Source organism: Pipistrellus hanaki, assembly GCF_964339955.1.
Source record: "Pipistrellus hanaki genome assembly, chromosome: 2".
Classification (NCBI taxonomy): domain Eukaryota; kingdom Metazoa; phylum Chordata; class Mammalia; order Chiroptera; family Vespertilionidae; genus Pipistrellus; species Pipistrellus hanaki.
In genome coordinates, this window is record NC_140504.1 from 53875630 (window position 1) to 53898494 (window position 22865).

At 41.2% G+C, this 22865-nt stretch overlaps 1 protein-coding gene across 8 annotated transcripts in view; it reads right to left on the reverse strand.

Moving 5' to 3' along the window:
- Positions 1 to 5572: 5572 nt before the first annotated feature.
- The window catches only part of CD86 (CD86 molecule), a 75901-nt gene continuing 58608 nt past the window's right edge, over positions 5573 to 22865 (reverse strand). For 4 of the 8 annotated variants that reach the window (XM_084871705.1, XM_084871706.1, XM_084871702.1 and 1 more), the window contains exons 6-9: positions 20977 to 21022; positions 19652 to 19722; positions 8807 to 8927; positions 5573 to 7282 (exon numbers count right to left, since the gene is read on the reverse strand). In XM_084871705.1, the coding sequence (XP_084727831.1) occupies positions 8842 to 8927; positions 19652 to 19722; positions 20977 to 21022 (203 nt within the window). In that variant the 3' untranslated portion in view covers positions 5573 to 7282; positions 8807 to 8841. Of the gene's footprint in view, positions 7283 to 8806; positions 8928 to 17791; positions 19723 to 20976; positions 21023 to 22865 lie in introns of those variants that run through there. The other 4 variants (XM_084871704.1, XM_084871707.1, XM_084871703.1 and 1 more) reach the window with 4 other exon arrangements.

Genomic DNA, 22865 nt, shown 5'->3' on the forward strand with positions numbered 1-22865 from the left:
TCAGGCCTCATCTCCTGCACCGGTGCCAAGCTGGGGGACCTCAGGCCACGAACCACGCCGCAGTGCCAGGCCAGGGGACCTCAGGCCGTGCCCCCTGCCTGGTGGGGCTTGACAGGGGACCTCAAGGTGTACCCCCAGTGCTGGCTCAGGGGAACTCAGGCTGTGCCCCCTGCCCAGCAGGGCTTGATGGGGTCTTGATGCTGTACTCCCCTTCTGGTCGAGCTTGATGGACCTGAGGCTGTGGCCCCCTCCCAGTGCTGGGCTGGGGGACCTGAGGCTGCACTGCCCCTCCTGGCAGGGCTTGATGGGGGACCTCAGGCTATGCTCTCCACTCGGCAGGGCTTGACAGGGGACCTGAAGCTATGTTCCCTGCCTGGTGGGGCTTGGCAAGGATGGGCGGGGGCCAGCCAGGTCTCATGCAATTTTGAGGTGCATGTGGGTGGGCAGGGACTTGACTCTGGGTCCCGTGGTGTGTTCCAGACTCTGACAGGAGGAAGGTTTTTATATACATTTTACTAATTTTCTTTATCTCTTGTCACTTCTATTATAGAGAAAGGGCAAATAGCAATATTAAATTATTTCCTCTAATTAAATCTCCTTTTAATGTGCATGAATTTTGTGCACCAGACCACTAGTATATTAAATAATCCTTGGCAAATCTACTCAATAGACTATAATTTGAAAATTATATTTACAAAGATAATGAATTATTAACATAGAAATTGTTTCTGAGATTATATTTGCAAAAATGTCAGAGTACTAAATCAATATGAATTATCATATTAAGCTCCTTTCCATATAAGCCCCAAGGTCCTCTATCCCCATCTGTGTATTTTCCCATTCCCCACCCTCCTTGACAGGGTTTCTCTTGTGTCTGTCTCTGAGTATGTCTACTGCAGCCTGCCTTTCCATTGTTTCCTGGCTTCTATGCATTTTTTCAGATCTGCAGCTCTCCTCCCAACCCCCCCCCCCCCCCCGCGCCCTCCCGGCTTCACTCCACTCAGGCACTACCCTTCTTCCTTCCTTCTGCAAGGCTTCAGGAATACAGATGGTTGTCTATACCAGTGTTTTTCAACCTTTTTTGGGCAAAGGCACACTTGTTTCATGAAAAAAAATCACGAGGCACACCACCATTAGAAAATGTTAAAAAATTTAACTCTGTGCCTACATTGACTATATATAAAGTAATTCTCTTGAATAGGAATCAAATAAACACAAAGAAAGTATTTTATAATTACTTTATTATGAAATATTAAGTAAACAAAATAGTGAAAAATTATAAAATTCTTGTCTTGTCTGCACCTATGGCACACCAGGCAACATCTCGTGGCACACTAGTGTGCCGCGGAACAGCGGTTGAAAAACGCTGGTCTATACTAGCTACTAAAGGGGTAGCGATAACAGAGGGGAATTTGAACATAGTTCTGAAAGGGCATAAAAATGAATGCACATTACTGTTGCTGGAACAAATTCTCTTCCCTCTGTGGTATTCTGGTGCCAACTGTTAAAATAGTACTGTGCTTTCTTCTCCTTCTGAAAAAAATAATATGCATCTTTGAACTAAGGAACTATATAGTGGTTTTCATCGCACATGTCTCCTGTGGTTGGTGGGGCGGCCAAGAGCTCTGTCTGCTGAGGCTGGAGGAATAGCGCTGCCATCTGCATGGCCCAGGGAGGCCGCCAGCCGGCCACCTTAGGTGAATTTAAGGTGCTGTGATCAAATAGGATTATAGGCTGAGATCCTTTCCACAGGCAAGAGAGGAAATTAAATTCTGCAGTCTCAGAATAGAGACAGCTTTTGCTGTCCCAGAAGCATGTTGGACAAAATTGTGCTTCCTACAAATGGTTCTGCTCTCGTATCCGTGTGCTGGGAGAAAGATGACTCCTGAGGCTCTGTGCCCTGGTCAGCCATGTCCACAGGAAAAGCAGGAAATGACCTGAAATGGCTCACCGCAGTTTACAGCTGGAGGCGAAAGCGGCCAGAGTCTTCAGGATTATTTAATGGGGGCTGCAATCTTATTAAGCTCCTGTTAATAAGCACCGCTTCCTTATTTATCAGCATAATGCGGTCTGGGATTAGAGAGAGAGCTTAGTCTTTAGCTTTCAGGAAACAATTTTTTCTTTTTTTTTTCTGTCTTACCCCACAGCTGTGAACCGAAGATCAATCATTTTACTGTCACAGTATTGACCTTAACTGTGATGTAGTAAGTTCATATCTGAGTGTTTAGTTATGTCCCAATTCTTGATATTTAAAATTATTTCCAGGTATTAAGAAAAACCATAATTATAAATATCAAACGTCCTTTCCAAATAGTGGCTCAGGCTCTTTTGAGAAAAAAAATCATGGCCTTATTTTTCTTTGTGATAGAAGCTTGTCTCTGAATTTTAGATGATTTAATTAATTGGGTCCATCAATTTTTCCATCAGAATTTCTAGAATGATCCTTACCCTCTCAGGTAGAGGCATGCAGACTGTCTCTCTTCTCCCCAGAAAATCCCTTCTTCTTCTTCTTTTTTTTAAAATTTTTTTTTTATTGATTTCAGAGAGGAAGGGAGAAGGGGAAAGAGAGAGAGAAACATCAATGATGAGAGAGACTGATTGATCAGCTGCCTCCAGCACAGCCCATATTGGGGATAGAGCCCACAACCTGGGCATATGGCCTGACTGGAATTGAATCCTGACCTCCTGGTTCATAGGTCTACGCTCAACCACTGGGCACGACAGCCAGCCAGCCAGAAACCCTTCTTATTCAGTGTCATAGATTGGTTCGGGACAGGGAGCAGTTCAGAGGGATCCTCCTTTTACCTAGGTATCAGGCTCCCATGAGCAGAGTCCCTGCAGAGCTGAAGCTTCCATTAAACACCCAGGGAATTAGCTAGAAGAGGGGGTCTTGTGCTCAGCGCTCAACTGGGTGGTGAAGCAGATGACAAAATAGAGGAGATACTTTCTGCAGGTCCTTTGGGAAAGTTATAATGTTCTTAGAGCTTCCTGAAGACCACCAGGCATGGGATAGGGCTCTGGTCAGGAAAGAGGGCTCAGAATCCTGGTGTGGGGCCTGGAACTGGGTTACTGTCCTGCTGGGGAAAGCCAACGCTATGCAATATTGTGTTGGGCAGGTGGTTGGCAAAGCCTCCCTGGCCAGCCAGAGTTTTCCTTTTAGCGAAGCTTGACTAAGACTGTTCATAAGCATTACTCAGTGCTTTTTATATTCTACTTTTTAAAAAAATAGAATATTCAAATTGTTCTCTTGCTTTTGTGACTGTGTCCTCCTAGGAAGGTGGAAGATAAATAAGTCCAACAAGGCACTTGGATCAGCTAAAGGAAGGAAGTCTTTTCCATGCTGAGGCTTAGCTAGGTTCAGCCATCTTGGAATGCCTCTGGGTGAGATCAGTAGGCCTCTGAAAGCCTCTGTAGAGCTGCAGAGACCACCTCCACTTTATCTCAGACATGCAGCCTCTGACCTAGCACTGACTGCCTAGGGAGCTGCAGATTAGGCCTGGAGAGAGGCCTGCAGATAGAGAGGCAGGGTCTGATATGTAGCCTCTGTGGCAGCCGTTGATCAGAACTTGCCTCTCTTTCTCTCCCATCCTGGCCAATAGCAGTGCCTCCATTTCTCTCCAGGCCTCCAGTGGGGCTGCTGATCAGTCCTGCCTTTCTGATCAGGCCAGGTTGATAGGCCCAGAGACACTGACTGGCATAGAAACTGACCAATCAGAACCAAATCTGGGTGAATGTAAGGGGCCAATGGCTGCCTAGGAGGCAGAACTTTTGATGCTGACTGGCATAGAAACTGATCAATCAGAACCAAATTGGCTGGCAGAAGAGGGCAGTTGGGGGTGAGATCAGGTTGGCAGGGGGGAAGGGGCAGTAGGGAGTGAGATCAGGCCAGCAAGGAAGGGCAGTTAGGGGTGATCAGGCAGGCAGGCAGAGGAGTTAGGGACAATTAGGCAGGCTGGCAGGTGAGTGGTTAGGAGCCAGTGGTCCCAGATTGTGAGAGTGGTGTCCGACTGTCAGTTTAGGTCTGATCCCTCAGAATTGGTAGAATCAGGGATCGGGCCTAAACCAGTGGTCAGACATTCCCCAAAGTGTCCCGGATTGGAGTGGGTGCAGGCTGGGCTGAGGGAACCGGCCCTCCACCCCCACCCCCCAATCCCATGCATGAATTTCATGAATGGGGTCTCTAATATATTATAAAGATACAATGCCTATCATATTTAGCTTTAAAAAAATGATGAGAGCCCATTATTATTACACATTATACACATGAAGAAACAGAAGCAGAGTAAGGTTAGAAAAAACCTCCCTATGATCATGCAGCTGGTAGAGCAGAGATTTGATTGTAAATGGAAGGCCCTGAGCTTGAGGAAGACACCAGGATGTCCTTTCCTGTCATTTTAGGACTTCTAAGATCCTGGAGGATATGATGGCTTATTTTCCAGACTACGGTGATAGGGAAAATTTGGATTAATTAGATGCATATTCTGTTTTCTAATTTTGTCCCAGTCCATACATTCAGGTTTGGTTTTGTGACAAGATTTCTGTTGTAACTGAGGGGGCCTTTCTCAAGGTATCGGAGGCATTTCCACACCACTGTTTCAAACAGTACTCAAATGTACTTTTATTTACTTCACTATCTGTTTGTTCATCTGAGCACGGAGTATTTTATCTGGATCAGGTTCATCTGATAATTCTGAAGTGATTTTTCCACCCCTACCTGCTCCAAATCCCTTGCGTTAGGAGTTTTATTTTTCTGTCACCGGTGTGTTGGCTCATTTTCCTCAGAACTTTGTTTCTCAGAGCAAGAATGACTCATCCCCATGCTAAGTCAGCAGGGTGGCCAGAAGTGAGGGAAATGGAGTCTAACCTGGAGTTTATCTATGTTAGGGATGATGGTTCAGAGAGAAATGCTGTCAGGCAAAGGATGAATTGGTGGCCAAGGCATAAAAAAACAAGCCCAGGGTTCAGACAATTAGAACAAGGCATGGTGAGAGCTGGCCTGGAGGTGAGCCAGGCGCAGAGAAGCTCTAATGCCCATCCTGTCCCACGGCACCTGTTCTTCGTTTTCATCGTATTTACTGCAAGATAGCACCGAATTTGTGAAAATTCGCTACAGCAACTTTAGGAAACTAATACAGTGAGTGCTCTGGTAACTGTGTCATTTCTATATACTGCAGGGATAAATTCACTTTTCAGTGGAAATTGTCATACATGTTGGTGGGTGTTTAATTTGGAACAAGCTCCTTTGGAAAATAGTTTGACTTTCTCTAGTAACACAGAAGCTAAGCATACCCCATGACCCCATAAACAAACCCTGGTGTACGTGTATACTAGGACATATGTATAAGAATGTGTTTAAAAAAAAAAAAAAAAAAAAAAAAAGAACAACCGCAGAATTCAAGTGAGTACATTTGAAGACCCAATGGACTTCATTAGATGACTTGTGAATTGGGCAGCAAATAGAAAGGTGCTCTGAGGAGTTGAACAAAATGGGAAGTTTTTATAGACAGAAAAGGGGTGTGTGCAATGGAGCTTTTGCAATATGAAAGAAAGGATTGTTCCAGGCCAAGTCATCTTTTATTTGAGGGGGGTCTCATGAAAATTATCTTACGAGTGCTAATCAGGTTATTTTTGATTAACTGCTCGAAGTTCACATTCCTAGAAGAGGCTCTGGCAATTAGGTCTTGGTTTGCTGTCATGGGGGCAAATGACTCCATTTTGGGCATGTTCTTTCTTTTTTAACAATTACACCCTTTTGATCAAATTCAGCCTGAGACATGTGGCAAACAATGAAGGCATTAGAGACACTCTCAGCAACCACTCTCTAGTTCTTGCAGCTTTTGCTGATCCTTTGTGTGGTAATTCTAGGTCATGACATTGTGCTGAATGTTGGAACTCTCACAAGCTATGACCCCAGGCCCACAACTTTCAAGACTGTCACTTTCTCTTCCCTCTCAGGTACTCCAGTCCTAGGGAGATCATTAGCAGCTGGGAACATGCATTTAAACTTCCCGAGGAGAGTTGAACCAGGTACAGCAGGTAGTGTTGGCCACAGCAGACACCTCCTTGCTCAGCAAAAATATAATAGAAGTTTATTCTATTATCAGGAACAACTTTGGCTAGAGAATGTAAAGACTTGGGTGGGGGATGAGGGGTAGCTATTGCTAATACAGATTTCTGCTTCATTTGTATTTATTCCTAAACCAGGGAAGCAAGGACCTGCTGAAGGTCCTTTTAAAATTTAAAATGAAGCCTCCTGGTAAGAACTTTCTAACTCAACAATGTAAACTCAGAGAAGTTGACCAATGAGGAATCCCAGTTCATTTGTGAAGTTAGGGTAATCTAAGAGGCACTGCCTGCCTGTGTGCTATGGTGGAACTGTGAATAGACTAATTTTTCAGGAATTGCTGCATATACCTGTTCAAACCAGGGGTCAGTTAGATTTTTAATGCATATGAAAAGAGACTCTCCTAGCCTGAAACAAAGAGTCATCCTAAATGCCTTGTAACAATGGGTGCTGCTGTTGAGGACTCGAATGGGTGGAGGAAAATCGTAGCTTGTTAATTATGTATAAATTGGAATCTTTGATAATGACCCAGCAATCTGAAAGGTTATCCTCTTAGTAATGGCCTGTGAGATGCATGTTGGTGTTAGCTTTCCAGGCCAATGCTAGAGTAAAGGAAAGTAAAAGAAGGTGGAAATGTTCCAAATTTATTGAAGTGGGAAGTCTTCTTATTTTTAATGTTTTTTTTGTATGTTTTGTTTTTTTGTTTAAATATAATTTTTATTGATTTCAGAGAGGAAGGGAGAGCAAGAGAGCGATAGAAACATCAACAATGAGAGAGAATCATTGATTGGCTGCCTGCTGCACACCCCCCAATAGGGATCAAGCCCACAACCTGGGCATATGCCCTGACCGGGAATCAAACTGGTGACCTCTTGGTTCCTGGGTCCACACTCAACCTCTGACCTACACCCAGCTGGGAGAAGTGGGAAGTCTTGATCCTTTGATTGAACAGAAGCACTCTAATTGATGTCAGCTCATTCCCGTCTTAATCAATTTGGTTTGGAGGTCTCCAGTGTCTGTACAGGACCGGATGTCAGGTAGAGCCTGATGCACATCCACAGCTCAGTTTTGTATAATAGCAGGAGCACTTGCAAAGGTACTTTCTAATGGGGCTCGTGGGCTGTCTTCCTCTCATGATGCTTCCGGAATACGAGCACCACGCTCTAGACTGTAACGAACAGGAATCTTTGAATTGGGATCTGGTAAGGCTTCTTTAACCTGTTGACAATAGACTTGTGTTATAAGACATTAAAGACTTACAGGAGCTGGTCATACTAGCATAGACAACAAGGGATCAGCAGATGGTTATATCCCATATCCCTAACTGTTCATGTAATTTACAAACATTGTTTAACATCTACTTTTGGAGCACACTGTTACCATGTTATAAGAACACCAGGATGGCAAAAGTCTGGCAATGAGGGGTCATTTTTAGCAGATCAACTTTGAACCACTAGAACCACATTTCTGACCTTACAGAGATTTGCAAGACAAAGATAGTGTTCCCAGTTCCCTAAGAACTGGATTGCAGCTTGAATAATATCAAAGCAATAACCCACACATCCACTTATTGTTGGAATGGTTCTTTCCTAGTTTTAACATAGGGGGGAAGGTGTTAAAAAACATTCCTACCAGGTTCTGAATATCAGCTTCCAATATGACCAAATTTGTGATGAAAGTTTATTAATTCCTTTCAAATATCTTATCAGGTTTAAACCAGGACAAATAGTAAATATTTCTGTTTCCTGATGTCTGTTTAAGAGAATAGCATAGCAGTTTTCTAGAAAATCCCCCATTTTTAGAGTCCCATCAATTTTAGGAGGGGCTTCTGTGTGGCCCTCCTTTGAAGGTAGGTGGGAAGGCATTGGAGAATTTGCAAAGGATCTTGAGGACAGTTTCTTCTCCAGTGTGCCAGTTGATTACAATTAAGACATCAATTTCTGGGCCAGTGTTTTGATACCGGAAAGGGTATAACGAGAAGGCCTAAAATGTTGTTTTAGATACCTTTCATATCTTTAATTTTTTATTATTAGCATTTTGCAATGAATCTTTCAATGAAAGCACTTTGGAGTAAGAAGGCTTTTTTTATTATTATTAAGGTTCTGCATATCAATTAAAGTAGCCATACCATTTCTTTTTGTTTAACTGGCATTCTTTGCTCTCAAATGCAGTTCTTAAGTGAGCAATTTTGTCTAGTTGGAATATTCCCTATAATAACCATTGTTAATCCTTTGCCATTTTGCTAAATATCTGCAGTTTTTGGAACTATAGTTGTAAAAATTTTTTGGATATAAAAGATGCCATTTCCCTTAACCTTTATCTGTAGAAAAAAGGACAAACAAATTTGTGCACCTAAACATATCAGCAATAACCAAGAGATATTACTGTGTCCTGGCCAAGAAAAAGCTCTGTGGACACCACTGACAATTCCCATGGAACCATGGATTAGAGAAAGAAATGAACCAGGAAATCACAGGAATGGGACTATGGACTGATTCCAAACAAATGGAGAATTCCACACTGACCGTTCCCAATATGGAATTTGGGAGCAGAATCAAGGGCTAGGGTTCTCCCCAATATTGTCAGTAACCAAGCGATGTTACTGAGTCCTGGCAATTGTGGTCTGAAAGGTTAGGGAGAACCTCTGAACCAGCTCAAGCTGACCTACCCAGTAAGGGAAAGCCGATTAAACCGGGAGCTTAAATGCAAAGAGAGTGGAGCTCAAAACTGAGAGGAACTTACAGACAGCCCCAGAAATGATGAGAAAGACAGTGAATTCAAAAGGGTTCCTGGATTCCACGCCCATGTGTCTCTTCTCTGATGCCACTGGAAATCTCCTTTGATGGCATCCCTGCCCCCAAATCTGTTATAAAACAAAATTTAATCAAATAAATTTAAAGATCTAATTGGCTTTATTAAGTGATTCATTTATCAGGCAGCACCCCATCTAGCAACCAGAGGGGTGCTCTAAGGCAGCGTTTTTCAACCGCTGTTCTGCGGCATACTAGTGTGCCGCGAGATGTTGCCTGGTGTGCCGTAGGTGCAGATAAGACAAGAATTTTATAATTTTTCACTATTTTGTTTACTTAATATTTCATAATAAAGTAATTATAAAATACTTTCTTTGTGTTTATTTGATTCCTATTCAAGAGAATTACTTTATATATAGTCAATATAGGCACAGAGTTAAATTTTTTAACATTTTCTAATGGTGGTGTGCCTCGTGATTTTTTTCATGAAACAAGTGTGCCTTTGCCCAAAAAAGGTTGAAAAACACTGCTCTAAGGAATGGTACAAAATAGGTCATTAATATTTCTTGAAATATTTAATGTTTATTGAATGTAATGTTATATTTTAAATTGTTTTTCTTGAAATAAAAAAATTAAAATAAACAAAAAAAGCAAAAACCTCACACCAGGTAGAAAGGCTATTATAAAAAGACAAGAAATAACAAGTGTCAGTGAGAAAGTGGAGAAAAGGGAACCCTTATGCACTGTTGGCGGAAATGCAGTTTGGTATAGCCAATATGGAAAACAGTACAGGGATTTCTCAAAGAATTAACAATAGAGCCATCACATGATCCAGCAATTCCACTTCTGAATATCTACACAAAGAGGACTAAAACACTAATTTGAAAACATATGCACCCTCACGTTTACTGCAGTGTTATGTATAATTGCTAAGACAAGGAAACAACTTAATTGTCCATCGATGATAAAACCAAGTTTTAAATGAAGATAGGATTAGGGGAGGAGGTTCCCATATGAGTAAGGGCAAGTCTCAGAGAGAAGGCGGCTGTGGGTTATCAGTCAACATTCACAGCACCTGGGGAAGAGGTGCATTGGCCAGGTGAAGGTGTCCTGGGTGGGCCACCAACAACAATCATTACACCACCTTTCCTCCAGTCCATGTGTTTAAGTTTGGATTGATTCTGTTCCCTTAGTATTTGGGGGAGGAAACAAGAGAGAACAAGGGCCAAAATCCTTAGTCACAGTCATAGCTTCTGGGATACACTTGTGACCTAAACAAGCCCAATCAGCATCCTCTCAAGGATATTCTGCTGGATCCAACAGAGAAGATACTCTGGACAACATAAGCTGGAGCTGCTCGTGGCCACCTTTCCCGGCTGCATTGAAGGAACTTGCCTATAACAGGAGAGGATATCAGCAGGCAAGAAATCTGAGCCAAAAAAAAAGTTGAAGAGAGAGAGTGGCCTGAAAATACTGATTTGCACCATCCTGCCCCAATTCAACAAAATGGTTGGTCACTAATCTACTGCTCTATAACTCTTTTATCTTCTCTGTATTCTCAGACAAGCCAAGGCTTTTCCATTCTGTAATGTATCAATTAGGAACATTTTGTTGTCTAGAACAGAAAGTCTGACTTAAGGAATAAAATCAACTCAAGGAGTAAAAAGGGGTGTGAGGAGAGGAGAGAGAGAGAGAGAGAAAAACGACTTATTGGCTCACATAACTGAAGAGCCCAGGAGTAGATTTGTTTCAGGGGTGGCTGGAGGGGCCTGCCTGACCTCACCATGATTCATCTCTTGGATCTGCTTTCTTAGGACTGGCTCCATCTTTGGGTTAAATGTGAATTAGACAATAAGCTGAGTGACAGATATTCTGGTTTCCTCAAATTCTACTTACTCCATTTGACAATAGTTCCATGATTTCTGAATCAAACATCTCTGCCTGGGTTCTCTCTTTCTTTAGGATAAATTATTTCCAAATCCCGTCAGTTTTCCCCATCAGTTCTTTCCTCATGATCACTTATACCAGAGCCTTAGTAAAGGACAATTTGGGTTTACATTGCACCATCCTGCTCCAATACAACAAAATGGTTGCTCACTAATCTATTGCTCTCATAATTCTTTTATCTTCTTTATGTTCTCATACTATCTTACTTCAGTATGCTTTCTTTTTGGTTCTCCTTCTGCTTCTCAGAAAAAGTTATTAAACTTTCTACAAGATGATGCAGCCTTTTCTCTTCTTCCCAAGATAATACATGCATACTGTTTAATATAGTTCCTGGCACATGGTGGGCTCAAAAAATAGAGGTAAAGATGATGATGATGCAATATCTCTTCTTTAAATAGGTTTGGGAAGATTTAAAAATCACTTCCACTGCTTAATACCTTAATGTAAGATTTTCTTCATATTTCACCAATATTTTCTGGTATAAACAAACCATTGCTACTAAGTACTGGATATAAGCAATTACTTTGAGACAATGAAAGTTTTTAAAATTCTCATTGACCTGCCATCTTGTTTCTTTTAGTCTTGCTACAGTACTTTTTTTTTTTTTTTCATCCAAGACTACTTCTGAGAATACTCATAGATGCTAATAATATGCATGGCTGGTTTGGACACAGGAACAAATTTATTTTTAATGTTAAAAAAGCAATCCTTTTCTTTCTTTAAAAATTGATAGAGTCTCAAACTCTGACACACTAAAAGAGTTCAATAAATAAATTTAAAACTAGAGAAAATATTAGTAAGTCCTTAAAAAAGAAGAGGACTGGTTTGATTGTTTGGATCAGCTTTTTAAAAATGAAATAGACGGTGTTTTCCCATCAAGTGGACACGGCTCACTTGTTCTTGCAGAGGTTGTGAGGTCGGAAGCCTGAGGGCGAATGCTTGATGTGTACAGTGAAAAAGTGGCGGGTAGACTGGTGGAAACAGCATATAACTGGTAGTTTGTGCTACCAGTCAGCAAGGTAACCATACCCTGGCATATTTTAAACTTCACATATATGCTTTGGGTTGCAAATGTGAATTTGAGAAGGAAATTTAATTATTTTTTAGTCAGGGATCAGGAAGCAAATAGACCCTGCTTTCCGCTCTGTGTCTCTTTAATATATATATATATATATATATATATATATATATATATATATATATATATGATTGATTTTTTACAGAGAGGAAGCAAGAAGGATAGAGAGTTAGAAACATTGTTGAGAGAGAATCATCAATCAGCTGCCTCTTGCCCACCCCCTAGTGGGGATGTGCTCACAACCAAGGTACATGCCCTTGACTGGAATCGAACCTGGGACCCATCAGTCCGCAGGCCGACGCTCTATCCATTGAGCCAAACCTGTTTCGGCCGCTCTGTGTCTCTTCTCTCTCATATTTGAAATTAACCTCTGCCCTAACTCATGCTGGGTGTGTGATTTGGAAAAGAACCTTTCACTGTAGTGACTAAATCAAAGATTGATGTATAATACTATCTTTAGTCTTCTAGCTATAACAGATCATATAGCCTTTCCAACATCATATTTTAGGATTTCTTTCCTCATGTCCTGATTGAGTATAGAGAATTCGTGTGGTCCTTCTCTTGTAGAGCAACTCCCTTGAGTTTCCATTTGGATCTGCTTCTGTAGTGGCGTGTACTTGGCCATGCCCCTGGTAAAATGAGCCCAGGCACCAGGATCCACTCTGGAAATGTCAGGAGGCTTTGCCTAGTTCAGCTTCTTAGAAATGCCATGCTTGTGCCAGCTTCCTAACTGATTCTCCTGCCTCTGATATTCACACTCCTCTCCCCCAACAAGCTATCTTCTGTACGAGTGCCCTCTAAAATGGATGTCTTTCAAAATCTTGTCTAGGGATCCCTGACCCCCACTTTTGATCTCAACCTGACTGCTTAGAATTTTATGTTCTAGTTAGCAAGAACAGAGCTCTTGTGAAATATCAACAGAGAAATAGATGTTTTTGGAATGTCTGGAAATAATCTTACAAAGGGGAGAATAAGGAAGGCCTTAGAAAGGTGGCTTTGGCCTCAGACAGTAAAGATGGAAAAGTCCCCGGGGCTGAGATGCTGGAAGGATTCTTCATGTGATGCTGATGTAGCAACGATTGTAGGAGCATTTGTGGCTTTCATCAGAGAGTGCAGGGACTTCTGAGCTGAGAGTCATATGTAAATTCACACCCACCCCTATTACTCCATGATAGCTTCCTGTTCCAATTCTTCCTCTACCAATGCTTCTTCATCGCCCCCCAAATCCACTTTAATTACAGGTTTGTTGGTGTTCTTCTCCTCTGCTCTCCTCTCCTCTTCTCTTTTATTTGGTTGATCCTCATATCTTCTGAGTTGTCTTTGATCTCATGAGGTAGGTATGTTTTAAGAAGCCTAAATATACATAAGGAAACTGAGAATCAAGGAGATTAAGAAGTTTTCCTAAGATCACAGGCCGACTATAACAGTGTCAGGTCTATCTGACCCAAAGTCCATGCTCTGGCTGCATTACACTGTGATGACACCCACTTCCCAGCTCTTCCAGGGAACGGGAAGAACAGAGGGGCTCAGTAAGGTGGAAAGCACCTTGGTCTGAAGATTGGGAGCCTAAGTTCTGGTCATGGCTCTCTTTGGTGTTTGGCGAGTCTTCTCTTTGCTCTCATTTGCCACACACACACACACAAAAATGGATGCTTTCTACATTTCTTCCATTTCTCATAGACTGTTGGGACAATTAGCGATCTTTTACTCTGCACTCTATATATTTAGCAAACCCATGAGTTCACAGCCTTTAATCTCAGAACAATGATATACAATTAGATTTTGGGAAGAAGCCACTTTGCCACATGCTATGAGTAGCACTGAGCTGGTACCACTGTCAGGCAAGAGACATACTTTCTGAAATAAGTTTGTGTATATTTTAAAAAGGCATCTTTTCAGAAAAAGTACTGGGCACTCTAACCTTTATGTTACACTTGTTTATAAAAATACACTAGAGGCCCGATGCACAAAGAAAGGGCCTTCCTTCCCCTGGCTGCAGGCACCACCTTTGCTCCGGCCTGAAGCTGCCTTTCCACCCTCCCAAGATGCCTACAGGCCTGGAGCGGCTGGGGCGGTGCCAAATGCCTGCATTGTTGCCATGGCAATGTCACAAGCATCCCGCCCCCAGCGGCTTGGCACCTGTGTACGAAAATTAACCTGTCATCTGTGTTGGGTTAATTTGTATACTCCTGTTTGGCTGGTGAGTGTTGCGAAGGTACGGTCAATTTGCATCTTTCTCTTTTTTTAGTGTAGATTATTGTTCTTGTGTGTATACGAATAGGAAATAGTATGATTGGTGCCAGGATGAGGAGGAACACATACAAACACAAACATCTTCTCTTCTCTCATTTGGTTCCCAAAATGCTGACAGCCAGACTTCTACCTTCCAGGCAAAATACTGCAAAGCTACCAGCCCAAGAAAAAAGGCCTTTTAGAGATCGTTTCCTAAAAAAGGCTCACCAGATTCTTTTATAATAAAGCTGAAGTTAATAAGCCAATCCATAGACTCAGATCCTCCAAACAAATTTCTAGTTTCTCACTTTTACTCATGAATAGACAATCAAAGATAATCAGACATCTAATGAGGTATGTATGTTTTATTAAGCCTTATTATCACAAGAAGCCTCCAATATAGTTTCTATAGACCAAGGCAACCAAATAGGAAGGAAAAACTTGGAGGATACAGAGACAGGAAAAATAACACTTAAAAACCTACCAACATCTTCAGAAAGTTAAAAAATTATACAGAAACAATTAAGAATAGGCTCCTTAGAGAAAGAAATATTCAGAGAACAAAAAGGAGCTATTGGAAATGAATATTTGATAGCAGAAAAATTTAAAATACAACAGAAAGTTTGGAAGATAAAATTATGGAAATCTTTAAGAAACAGAGCAAAAGACAAAAAGATGGAAGAGGACAGAAAGATAAGAAAATAGGAAGATCAACCTGGAAGAGCCAACACTGAAATCCAATATCCTAGAATGACAGATTAGAGAAATAGAGAGGGAAAAATCAATGAAACAATTCAGGAAATTTCCCTAAAATAAAGGATGTTTGTTTTCAGATAGAAAGTACCTCATTGCTAGTTTCTCTCTCACTGATGTTTCTAACTTTCTATCTCTCTCCCTTCCTCTCTGTAAAAATCAATAAAACATATATATTTTTTTAAAAAAGGAATTTCTTACTCCAAATTCTATATCTGAAATAAGTTTGTATATATTTTAAAAATACATCTTTTCATAATAAAAACACTTAAAAAGTCCTGGGCACTCTAATCTTTATGTTACACTTGTTTGTTACAAATGATCAGTTAAGTAGGAGAGAAGGATAAAGATATTTTCAGATACACAAAATCTCATTAAATTTACTTCTCACATATCCTTTTTCAAAAAGCTACTGGTGGATATGTACAACTGAAGTGAGGAAGTAAGTCAAGAAAGACAAATATATGAAATGCAGGAAATAGGAAATCCAGTTTAGAATGACTTATCCACCAGACCTAGTGTATAATTTGTTATGATTGGAGCATGTTCAAAATTTTGTGTCTAAGGACAGTGCAGGACTTTGTATATGCTTGTATTTTCCCTCCTGGAGTACACTGGTGGTGATGATGAAAGCCAATGGAACCTCACTTTTATTATAAGTTCCATAAGAATGCTGGTATATGGATGAGACTGCAAACAGATACAATAAAGAAGTATGTTTGTAATATTCTTAACAAGAGCCTTATGTTTATGTTGGCTGCTTAGGTGTAGAATAAAACCAAATCTGACTGAACTATATATATGAAACATGTGGAACACATATAGATAAAATAAATATATGCACACATATGTGTGTATATTTATGTATATATGCACTATATATACTCATAGACTCACACACACACACCATATATATATGGTGTATCTATGGAAGGATGCATAAGAAGCTGGAGATTAAACTTGCTTCTGTGTGGTTAGAAAAAAAAAAAAGAATGTGCCGACACCGGTTTGGCTTGGTGGTAGAGCGTCGGCCTGCGGACCGGAAGGTCCCAGGTTCGATTCCGGTCAAGGGCATGTACCTTGGTTGCGGGCACATCCCCAGTAGGGGATATGCAAGAGGCAGCTGATCGATGATTCTCTCTCATCGATGTTTCTAACTCTCTATCCCTCTCTCTTCCTCTCTGTAAAAAATTAATAAAATATATTTTTTAAAAAAAGAAAAAGAAAGAAAAAAAAAGAATGTGAGAGATATTTATCTCCTTGTTCCCTTTCTAAATTTTTTATTTTATTATTTAAAGTATTACAATAGTATTACAATAGTATTACGTATGTCTCCTTTTTCCCCATTGACCTCTCCCTGTCCACGCCCAACCCCCAGCACATGCCCTCACCCCACTAGTGTCTGTGTCCATTGGTTATACTTATATGCATGCATACAAGTCCTTTGGTTGATCTCTTACTCTCCCCTTGCCGCGCGCCCCCCCCCCTCCCCCCCGCCTTGTGCCTTTTGTTGTTTTGAACAAAATCCAGGATAAAAGAGAGAGTAGACTGGGGTCAGTTTGGTTTTGATTGTCACTTCTTAGAAATAAGAGCCTGGCTGAGGAAAGAAGGAGTGGGTGCTGAAGCTGGAGGGACCTTGCCTGACCTGGTTATGACCAAATACAGTAGAGGTGGGCAGTGGGTGTTGAGGGAAAGGTCGCAGGACAGTAGTCAGAGATGACTCTGTGCTTTCTAGCGTGGGTTAACACGTGAAGGCACTGAGTGGATGAAACTGGCTTCAGAATGGTGGAGGGAGGAGGGTGAATTGCAAAAGAATAAGTGGCAGGAGTGTATTTCACTTCCCCCCTGACCAAAAACTCATTTTCACTGCCCACATCATATGCCTTATGAGATGATGATGAATGGTTTCTGGAAAAATCAGTGGTGGGTTCTTTGCAGCACCATCTTGGGTGACTCAGTTAGTGTAACGAAAGATGTGACGTGTGAGCACTCACCTGCTGTCTCTTTCCCAGCCAGAAAACACGGGGCTGGGAAATAAAGGGACGTGGGGGTGGGGATGTTATGCTTTTAAAAAGTTTCCCCAGCTCCGCCACTTACTAAGTTGGAGACCTTGGATAAATTGCTTTGACCACTCTGTGCCTAAGTTTCCTTATCAGCAAAATGGGCATCGTATCCCAATAATGAAATCACAGGGTCATTATGAGGAACAAGTGGGATAATACATTTAAAGGCTTAGAGGAGTCTCTGTTACAAGGTGAGACTCTTTTAACCTTTCTTGGCTTTCTTTTCCCCAGACTTGGAACACAGAAGGTCTAAAGAAGTTAGTATACAAAGGAGGGATGGGTTTTTTTTGTTTGTTTTGTTTTGTTTTTTACCAGATATTAATATTGAATGAAGCATTAATACTTAATGTTCCATTTAATAGTTAAACAAATAGTTTTGAGATTCTATATTAGTTTCCTGGGATTTGTTGGTGAAGAAGTTAGATCACATCCCTGCTCTCACAGAGCCTAGATAGTTTTTCCTCAGAATTTCCCTACATTTATTTATTTATTTTTAATTGAGATATAATTGACATATAATGTATTAGTTTTAGGTTTACAACATAATGACTTGATATATTTACATACTGTGAAATGGTTACCACTATAAATTTAATTAACATCTATCACCATACATGGTTACAAATGATTTTTTCTTCTGATGAGAATTTTTCAGATTTACTCTCTTAGCAACTTTCAAACATAGAGTACAGTTATATGAATTTATTTTATAATAGTGTATTTTTTAGAAATGCTTTTACATTAGCCTTTGTTAGTGTATATATAAGCACATAATTTTAAAATTACACAGTATGAAAGTTTATAAACTGAAAAGCAAGTACCCATTTTTTCACTCTGAATTTTCCAGTTGCCTTCAGAAACAACCTGTCTTAACTAATCTTTTATGTCTTATTACTGAGATTAACATATAGAATTATATTCGTGCCTCTTTCTCATACAATGGTTAGGGGAAAGGGAAGAGGAGAAGGTTTGGGGTGAGTCAGAGGCTTCTAGCTAGGGTGATTGGAGAATGGGGCTACCACAGAGACGTCAAGAGGAAGGAAGTATAGGGCAGAGCATCAGACTACAAGGGTTGAGTAATACTCCGAAGCCAAACATAAATTTTTACATCAGTTTAATGAAAATTTATTGAGAGCTGCTCTGTACAAAACTCTAAACAAGATGCTTAGAGTCTAAAGAAGGCAGGAGCAGGGTAGAGCACACAAATGACAATTTCATAAGGACAAGCATGGCTAGCATAGCTGTCTATAACCCTCTAGGGTCTACAGAACCATTTCTATAGCGTGGGCCTCCTATAGTCCTCTTCAGGTTCGAACTGAAGCTGCTCCATCCCCTACTGATGTTGCTTTAGAGCCAGGTTCTCTCAACTTATTCCTACTGGGTTGGTATATTTTTCTCTTGCACCCAGTTTACTTATTGTTGAAAATGATGCTCATAGTCCCCAGACACAAGTTCACCAGCACTGCTCTGGGCTAGCCAATATGTTCTTAGGACATCTGTGGGCTAAGTCAACTTCCGGATGATTTGCATGCTGGTCAAACTAATTTTATTCCAGCTCTTTGTCTCTCCGCCATTAGTTGGAAACGTTTCAAGTCTCCTTCCATTTACCCTATGATCAAGATGATAGCTCTCTACCCCAAGCTCTGCTTTCAGCCAGGTAAAACATCACAACCACATGGTATCATCAAAACCCTCCACTGACCACCCAGAAAACTACTGTCTGTCTTAAGTCCATTTGGACAAACTCTTCATCTGTTGCTTGTTCCCAAGGCTTGTTGAAGGACTGGACAGATGAACATTCATGTGCATCTCTGTTGGTCAAGATCTTCTTTCCCCCCCGCCCCTCTCTTTTGAGTATTGTGATCTCTCTGTTGGCTTTGCACGGTTGCCTAGGCCACAATCTCAGTCAGTTTTTTCTAGAAGAGAAGTAGGGTTCACGAAGCACGGCACTGTCCTGCTTTATCCAGCGTTCTCTCCTAAGGCTTATCAATAGCTTGTAGGGCACATAGGTCTTCCTTGGTGTTAGCAACAGCCCATTTAGAAATGACTCCAGGATCCACGGTGCTGCCATCTCCGACTCACTTAGTCTCCCAAATTTTGAGTTTGTCTGCTTTCCTTACTGATCCTCAGAGAAGAACAACAACTCCTTGGCAAAGGGTGGACATTTCTCAAGGCATCGTAACTACTACATTAGTAGAGTACATTTTTTTATATTTCAAAATGTTAATATTAACACTCTAAAGACATAAAATATATAGCTCCCTCTCAGACTGAAGAGGTAGGTGTTCAGACATAAGTATACAAGATAAGTTGTGGCATTACCTTAGAATTCAGAGTAGATAAAAGTCACTATTCTAGGAAGTGGGAGTTCTACAGAAAGCACAGTTTGTAAAATTAAGAAAAGAGGCCAACTCTGACACATTAGGATCCAATCCGTGTGCTCTGAAAAGAAGCAGATAAAATCTGCTCCTGGCATAAAGAGAAGAGCTGGCATTTAGAGGAAGGCCTAGAGCCTCCACTATTATTAATGGTAATATTTTCTAAACTGGGAAGGTTTAGAGATATAAAAAAAAAAGTCAGCCAAAAACTTGTAAAGGAAAGCATAGAATTTGTACACTTGAGACCCACATAATCTTATTAACCAATGTAATTCCAATACATTTAATTTAAAAAGGGAAAAAAGAAAGAGGAACAACCCACATATTAAAAAAAATAGTCAGATGGACATTACTCTTTAATTAAAAACGTGCAGCACTTTTGTCACCTGAGTCTGTATTTGAAATGTTGACAACACACTGGGCTTCATTAGATATTTCAGGTGCAAGGTTTTCTACTCTGGAGAAATAGAAAAAAAAGAATTTAGTCAGATTTCACAGTGGAGCCATTTCCTTTTCTAGATTTCAATGAGAAGGCCAAATATAGGGGGCATTGCCATAACAACGAGGAAGAAAAAACTATTGAAGAGAGATGTGAAGTGTCACCCACACTTTTCTCAGTAGCTACCCTATATTTTTGTCTGGGCCTGTCCCTGCCCTAGCCTGAGTCCCTGCCACCTTCCCTCTATAGGCTCCTCTGGACCATTTCTGAACTAAGTCTGACAGGGAAGGCAAGATCTCAGGACTCTGGCTCACCATCCAGGATCCCTAGACTCACAGTGGCTGGAATATGTGCCCTTGGGTCCTAGCTGTGTCTCTGTGACCAGGCTCTTCCCCGAGGGTTGCTTTGAGCCCACAGACATGCAGCCAGAGTCTTGATATTCTTTTTTTTTTTTTTTTTTTTTTTGAGTCGATATTCTTGACAATATCAAGTTCCTCAGGAGGGACGGAGGTATGGGCAATCCAATTATATTATGTTGTGAAAGGACTGATCACCAGGAATCTTCATGCATTCCTTCATGTACTCATTCAAGTTTTCAACAAATACTTATTAAGCATCTACTATATGCCAGGCACTGTGCTGGTTGCTAGCAGCACAATGATTAGTTTAACTAATACGAATCCTGCATTCGACAGAGTCTAGATGAGTTCAATTTTTAGAGTTCAATAATAGTAAATAATGTTTCCTTATAAAGAAAAAGAACAGGTATCCACATGACACTATAATGGGCTGACATAATCTAGTTTGGGATGGGTTTTTAAGAAAGTGCTGTTTGAATCAAGATCTGAAGAGTGAGATGAAGAAGAGGCAGAAGAATATTCCAAGCAGAAGGCTCAGCAGATTCAAAGACACAGAAGCTAAATGGAACATATTATCATTCCTCATTTATTCAGGTATTCATTCCACACATGTAGGAAAGCCACTAGTACTGTGGTTACCGTGGTGAATAAAATGCAGCCCATGCTCCCCGCATCAGGCCCCTTTGGTATTGATTGCTTACTCGGCCATGACTGAGCATTGTGCATTGGACTCCCTGCCATCCATTGACATCTAGGACATTTTCCTCCTGGTCCTATTGGTTTCGCTTTCCTTTCCCTCTCCATTAGTTCATGTTTGTTGGGGTCTTAGCATGCCTCAGACATAAGTCTATTCAAGTTATAGACCCTCTGGGAATCAGACCTCTTTCAACAATGTTGTAGGGTCTAGACTCACCTTTCATTGGCCTGCTCACTTTCTTCCCCTTCTGCTCTGATGACTTCTGAAAGAGAGCAAAACAATCTCAAAAAATGAATTGCCCATTCATTTCCCTAAAAAAGGGAAAGTTTGAAGGGACTCCAAAGTCCTAGGGCTCAGAGAAAAGTCCTTGTAGTCTTAAGTGTGAAATAATTGATGCAATTTCAGGGGGCCTGAGAAGGAGCTCCTTGCATCCAAAAAGTAAATGCCTTTACTTGCCCACTGTGCCTTCAGTTCTAATGTTAGAAATAGGATTTCACTTACAAATCTAGTCTTTGCTAAAATAAAAATACTAGTGGGAGGGGGGAACACATTTAGTTTTAGCAATCATTTAGTGATCAGACAAGATTTTCTAATCCTTTTCTGAAAATAAGACTTGGGAGGAAAAGGAAATCTTGAAGATGTTGATGCTGAAGTGGGTTAGCCAGCTGATACTACCAACTACACAATATTGCATGGATAGACCCACCTGAGAAATCTCCAGCTGGCTAGATCTCCCAAAGCGTGAGTTGCTACTGGAATGGACTTACTTCTGATGCAACTTGGGGTGTAAAGTCTTCTAGGTTGTGACAGTGCTATTGTCCCACTTAGAGCCTTACAGCAGGGGTTGTTAACCTGGGTGACCACAGAGGAACTTAGGGACCAGGGGGATTTTCTCAACAGCTCCCCTGATGGTTTTGAATACTTCCTATCATGGGCAGTTCATGCATACACAGGAGCGCACGCTCGTGTGTGTGTGTGTGTGTGTGTGTGTGTGTGTGTCTATGAATGCACATGTGTGTGTTAAAAAATAACCAGATTTTTGAGGTTCTAGAAGCCTGGTGTATGAGATTCATGCACTGGAGAGGGTGTCCCTCAGCCGGGCCTGCACCCTCTCACAGTCCTGGACGCCTCAGGGGATAGGCCCTAAGCCAGCAGTCAGACATCCCTCTTGTAGTCTGGGGCTCTTGCAGTCTGGGACCCCTCGCTCCTCACCACCTGCCTGCAGTGGAGGTGGGAGAGGTTCCTACCACTGCCACTATGCTCACCACTTGTCAGCCCTGCTTCTGGCTGAGTGCGGTGTGCCCCCTGTGGGTGCGCACTGACCACCAGGGAGCAGCTCTTGTGTTGAGCATCTGCCCCCTGTGGTCAGTGCACATCATAGTGACCAGTCTTTCCACCGTTTGGTTGATTTGCATATTAACCTTTTATTATATAGGATTATTAATAAAAAATCCTATATAATATATTTTCATTATTTATAAAAAATGACTGGGTTTTATTATAATAAAACCCAGTCCTTTTTTATATAGATTTTGGTGAGTTTAACAAATGTATGCAGTCATATAATTACCACCATAACCAAGATATAGAACATTTATATAAGCCTTCAAAATTCCCTGCTGCCCCTTTCCCCCACCCTATTCCCTGGTAACCACTGATCTGTTTAATGTTACCAGAGTTTTGCTTAATTTCATGTAAGTAAGATCATATAATGTGTAGTGTTTTAGTGTCTGGAGTCTTTCACTTAGCATAGATAATGCTTTTGAAATTCATCTTAGTTGTGGCATGTTGCCAGTACTATACCACTATTAGTTTATTCATTCACCAATTGATAAAAATTCGGGATGCCATGTTTTCAGTACCATAGGCTGCTGTAAACATCTGTGCAGATATGGTTTTTATTTCTCACTAGAGGCCTGGTGCATGAAATCTGTGCACTTTGGGGGGGATGGTCTCCTCAGCCCAGCCTGCACCCTATCACAGTCCCGGACTCCTCATGGGATGTCTGACTGCTGGCTTAGGCCTGATCCCTCTGGATTATTTCTCTCTCAATCCAGGATCCCTCTCTCCTTATGCTTGGCCCACTGCTCCTTAGCTCTGCTGTG